The sequence below is a fragment of the Limulus polyphemus genome, unplaced genomic scaffold (genome assembly GCF_000517525.1).
Source record: "Limulus polyphemus unplaced genomic scaffold, Limulus_polyphemus-2.1.2 Scaffold14253, whole genome shotgun sequence".
Taxonomy (NCBI): Eukaryota; Metazoa; Arthropoda; class Merostomata; order Xiphosura; family Limulidae; genus Limulus; species Limulus polyphemus.
In genome coordinates, this window is record NW_013679863.1 from 289 (window position 1) to 6,323 (window position 6,035).

At 36.9% G+C, this 6,035-nt stretch overlaps 1 protein-coding gene across 1 annotated transcript; it reads left to right on the forward strand.

Annotated features, from left to right (window-relative positions):
- Positions 1-651: 651 nt before the first annotated feature.
- LOC111084163 lies at positions 652-5,097 on the forward strand. The gene is made up of 2 exons (XM_022380949.1): positions 652-3,916; positions 4,451-5,097. The coding sequence occupies exons 1-2, from the start codon at positions 3,382-3,384 to the stop codon at positions 4,465-4,467; spliced, it is 552 nt and encodes a 183-aa protein (XP_022236657.1). The 5' UTR covers positions 652-3,381; the 3' UTR covers positions 4,468-5,097.
- The last annotated feature ends 938 nt before the right edge of the window (positions 5,098-6,035 follow it).

Sequence of the window (6,035 nt, forward strand, 5' to 3'; positions counted from 1 at the left end):
GTTCAGGACCAGGTATAAGTGGACACGTGAACTGTTTAAGGGACAAGAACTGTGAGTAAAGGTAGGATTCAGGACCAGGTATAAGTGGACACGTGAACTGTTTAAGGGACAAGAATAGTGAGTAAAGGTAAAGCGTTGAAAGCCTGGTACAAATGGGACGTGTGAACTGTTTAAGGGACAAGAACTGTGTGTAAAGGTAGGGTTCAGGACCAGGTATAAGTGGACACGTGAACTGTTTAAGGGACAAGAATAGTGAGTAAAGGTAAAACGTTGAAAGCCTGGTACAAATGGGATGTGTGAAATATTTAAGGAATGAATTAATATTCAATGCTTACTTTTTACTCTATAAAAATAGGGTAAATACTTTCAGAATGAAGTTAGTTAAAGGCAAACTTCAGATTTAACTGTCAGTTAAAGTGTACTGGTAAGCATACTGCTCAGAAAGAAATTAACGGTACGATACGCCCGGAAGAAAAATTATGAATATGTATTAGTTTAAAAATATATATACTCCGTACCTCCATGGCTTAAATCCCCCCCCCCCTCCGGCCATATATTAATCGAACATTGATATAATATACCTAGATCTACATATGATTTATAAGCTCAAAACTTGTATCAAAATTATCTATCTTTTTGTCTGAAAATATTTGTTTATTTTGGTAAATAAGCAAAAATTGGGCAAAAATCAGTTTGGTAGCCAATAAACACTATTATGTATTATAACAGCTATTTGAAATTATTATATGATATTGAGATCGTGAAGAGTTGTAAATCTAATGGACACTGCCACCTGGGGAAGACCACAACTTGTTGGCTTCGCCCCAAGACTACACTGTCTAGTAAAACTTCAGCTTTCTTCAAACTGAAACTTATTTGTCTTTAACCACACTTAACAGCTGATTCGTGACTTTCATTGATCGACTTTTGAAAATCGATTTATTGATCCGTTATATTTGATTCTGTGACGTTTTTGTCGATTATAGATCGATATATCAAGAATGCAATGAGATCATTTTTGATTTTCCCTTTCGGCCATGGTGATGTTGCCCTCCAGATATGATCGTGACCTTTTTAAAGCCATATCTATGACCAGAAGAACGAGAAGTAAGTATAGATTGGAGTGGACTTGAATGTAACAAGACGCGTGTTGTTTTGAAATCAAAACGTGTATATTTTTGCTGATGCAAACAAATGAATAAAACTACGGGTTTGAAACCACCGAAAAGTTTTATTAGTTATTAGAGCCAAATAACAGAAGAAATGTACTGATAAAATAAATCAACAAAACCTGTGTTACAATTTCAAACGAATAAGCTTATAAGTCGTCTCAGTAAGTCATTAAAGATGAGACATTTGATCGAATGATTTAACGGTGTTAGGTTGGTGTTCTTTCAACCAGAAGGTTGTCTCTGGAATGATCAAAAAGTTCGTCCCTGTATACCTTGGGCCACACACGAACGTCTAACAAATCGACAGTGTTATTACTAGCGCAAGCTTCATTTGGTTCCCTGTATACCTTGGGCCACACACGAACGTCTAACAAATCAACAGTGTTACTACTAGCGCAAGCTTCATTTGGTTCCCTGTATACCTTGGGCCACACACGAACGTCTAACAAATCGACAGTGTTACTACTAGCGCAAGCTTCATTTGGTTCCCTGTATACCTTGGGCCACACACGAACGTCTAACAAATCGACAGTGTTACTACTAGCGCAAGCTTCATTTGGTTCCCTGTATACCTTGGGCCACACACGAACGTCTAACAAATCGACAGTGTTACTACTAGCGCAAGCTTCATTTGGTAGTATAGTGTTATCAGTGGAAAAACTTCCGAGTTTTTTGCCACTTCTTCTGCTAATCTGACAACTGGTTACACATGTTTGCTGTTGTCTCTTCTGCTAACCAAAGGGTTGGGTCATCTAGATCTTATCGTGGAAACTGATGGAAGTTTGTGGGTTTCTACCTCTAACTGCGAGATCATCTTCTTTATAAGGAGCATTTTTTCCACCATACTTTTTATAGCCCAACTAATCTCAAATGTACCTGTTTTTTTTTAAAAGTTCCAAGTGTCAGTTATGTTAGCCAAGTCAGTCTTAGATATACCTATAGAACTGGTAGCATACATTTGCAGGATAACAGGTTTGGGATTTATGTATCGGTATTGTACATGCCTTGTATTTTTAATGTTTTTTATACTTGTACCAGCAATGCTGTGACTTCACATCAGCACAATTGATTTTTAGTTTAAAACATCCTTGTTCTTAATTGAAAAACGTAATTAATCGAATTTTCAAAGTCTGACAAACATGAATGCCATTTATTGCGAACTGGCCGTTAAAAAAAAAGCCTGGTTAATAGAGTCCGTTTTAAAATTTTTATTACAAATCTTAAAGTCAGGAGTTGTCCAGCCTTGACCACTTCCAAATAAGACTTTTCTCCGAGTATAGATTTGAAACTGAAGACGTGATCATTATTTCCTTCAGCACCGAGTTTTTAAATACAGGTCCTGACTATGACTGTCGTGTTTACAGTCTTGATTCTCAGAGTGGTTATTAATTAAAATGTTTTAAAATCAAGAACTGTATTATATACAAGTCCTTCCGATTTCATGATGTACGAGTGAGTTGTGATGTATAAAGGATCAAGAACTCTATCATATACAAGTCCTTCAGATTTCATGATGTACGAGTGAGTTGTGATGTATAAAGGATCAAGAACTCTATCATATACAAGTCCTTCAGATTTCATGATGTACGAGTGAGTTGTGATGTATAAAGGAAAGTTTTTATTTCATAAAATGAGCCGGCGTGGCCTAGTGTTAGCATGTCTGACTGCGAATGAAAGGATCTGGGGTTCGAGGCCATTGAACACGTTTCGTGTGGGGGTTAATAAGATTGACAGTTTTGAATAACCGTACATAGCCTTTGTGGGGGCGTGTATCCCTCTGGATACACGAATCTTACGGTGACCTCTGACCAGGTCATTTAACCTACGTGTGTATAAAGTGTCCGTTCAGGCTGGAAGTTCCTGTCATGAAATCTGTTACGATTTTCAGAAAGACAGTTCGGGAATATTTACAAATTACTTGAAAAACTGGATTCGTCGGTATACACGATTTAAATGTTTGAAAATATAATATTCTGTGAACAGTTTCAACCAAATTAAGAACACAAATTTATTGATCATGTTACTATGGCAACTAGTGTGTATACACAGCGAACACGTATTTTTCAACTGTTTTCAGGAGAGAAGCGGCTTTCTGAATTTTGTTCGACAACTTTTAGAACCTGATAAACAATATATATATACTTATTAACGGTGCGCAATTTTTTAAAACTTTCACAGTTTGAAAGTCGAGTTCAAATTCTCATAAACCATGGAAACCGACAGGAATACCAAATTAAACATTCCTATAATGCCAGTTCCAGTGGTGTATTCCGATATGTCTAATAGCGATAGTTACTCCCCCAGTAACGAGGCTTCCCTGTGTGACGAAGTGTTTATGTCTGAGATGGTGGAGGAACTAAGACCGGAAGAAGAAGTAAGCGAACGTTATTACGATATCATCAACAGTATGTCCGAGGAATTTCAGTCTGTCATCAAAGACATTCTAGAAAATCAAAGTTCACCCCCTAGCACGAGTAGTAGTAGTTTCCTTTCAACAAATGTAAAGTGTAGTGAACCTTTAGAGCCAAATCCGCGATTTGATATTTCTAAAAGACAGACAAGAAGAGCCGAACCTTCTAGAAGCCGACCTCACGTGCCTAAGTTACGCCAACGGTCAGCGTCGCATCGTCACACTCTCCTCACCAAAGCCAGCGAACGAGCGCACTACCAAAAATGGACGGCTAGACAAACAGATCCGTCCAAGAAGCTTATCTTCTGGCGTGAGGATAGAAACATCAGATCAGGTAGGCCACGAGTCTCTGATAAATTGAATACGGGACTAGTTTTTCACTTGATAAAAGTTGTTTAAATCTCTTTCTGTATACTCCTCTCCCCAATTACCTTCCTCAGCTAATTTTCTTTCTTGGCATAAGACAATTTTTTAAAAACTCGGAATTTAAACATTTCTTATAAATGCTATCATATCTGTCAAGTTTTTCATGTGTATTATTGTCTTGTATACAAACTGTTCAACTTGTCTTTCCGGACCCACAGCCTACTAGTTTCTGCTGTTACGTCATTCCCGCAAGGTGGAGCTACTTTCTTGTACAAGTAATTAATGTCTTCACGATTCTTCATATCCTTATTACTTCTTTGTATAAGAAGTGCTGGGAGATGTTTTTATAAGCCTTTTAGTGTACATTTTAAAACCAGTGCATCTATAGATTCCAAGAGACCACCTTGAATGTCATTTTGTTATATTATGAGATCATATTCAGATGTTTTGAATAATTAACTCAACGGATATTATTAAATACTGATGATATGATGCCTTTCAGAAAGAAAAAAACGGTGATCGACTTGGAAAAAGAGTTACGTCTCGGACCGGTTCACCTGTAAGGACTTACAAGACACCGGATGCGGTACAATCGGAATTCTTCGACATTACAGTTTCCCGGGTACAGGATCCGGACTGGGATATCTACTGGGACACGTTTGGATGGCACTGGAAAGTTGACGACACTTTCCATGTGACAAGCGAACACTACGATGCCCGTTATCTGGGACCATGGGGGCAGGAGGATGAACTAGAAGATGTACGAAGTGTCTATTGGGAGCAAGTTAAACATGCCCAGAACAAATGTAAACATTGGCTTGCTACAAGAACTATCGGTGACCAGGCTAGTTAATCTGTAATAGTCGGAAATATTTTCCTATCGAGTTTTAAAAAAGGGACTTTTAATATGGCGAGTATGTGAACAAATGGCTTCAAAATGATTTAAGGTTGAAATCGTTAATTGTCACATAAGGATATAACATCGTTATAAAATAAAATTACATCCAAAATGAGTTACAAGTCCCATTCATGTTGAAATGATAACATTTAAACTACAGCCAGTTTTTGTAAATCTTAAAACCAAGTCTATTAAACACCGTGTTAGTGGACAGCTTATTTGATTACTGTCGGTAACTCGTCTATTTAAAATAAAACCATGATCAACTAAGGTTTTGATTTTAAATTTTCTTTACGTTATTAAAAATATATTTTTAAAAGTATAAACAGTCTGCTGGCAAAGAATGCATCTTGATCATAGTGTGGCACTATGACGTGCTGGTGAACTAGTTTGCTGACTCACCTCATGAACATGGGAACGCAAGTCATCATTACAGACAACTTTAATGCCCTATTTGGCTGGGTAAAAAGATCGTATCAGGAGGTACTTCAACTGCATTCTAGCCAATACCGGTACCTCCACACAAATAGTCGCCCTTCTTAGATTTGTAGCCTTTCATAAGTTGAAATGGAAGTTGTTGCCTTTAGGGCCACGGGTATATATCTACTGAAGTGATTAAACTTTAAATAATTATTCAACGACCCCTATTCTCTAGCTCATGGTAACAGACACTAAATTCAAATGATTAAAACTGAATGGGATAATATCTACATAAATCCCATAATACCTCAAATTAACAATATTTTCTACGTCCTGGTGCAAGACCCACTCATCGATTTCAATATACAACAGTAAAATACACACTAAAGACAACAGGAGAATGCCAAGCAGATTTCAATATACAACAGTAAAATACACACTAAAGACAACAGGAGAATGTTAAATATTGAAATCTGCATGGTATTTTACTGTTGTATTGTCTTTAGTGTGAACATTCTCCTGATTGAAATCTGCTTGGTTTTTATTTTACTGTTGTAAAACACTAAAGACAACAGGAGAATGTTAAACCAAGTAGATTTCAATATACAACGGTAAAATACACACTAAAGACAACAGGAGAATGTTAAACCATGCAAATTTCAATATACAACAGTAAAATAAACACTAAAGACAACAGGAGAATGTTAAACCAAGTAGATTTCAATATACAACGGTAAAATACACACTAAAGACAACAGGAGAATGTTAA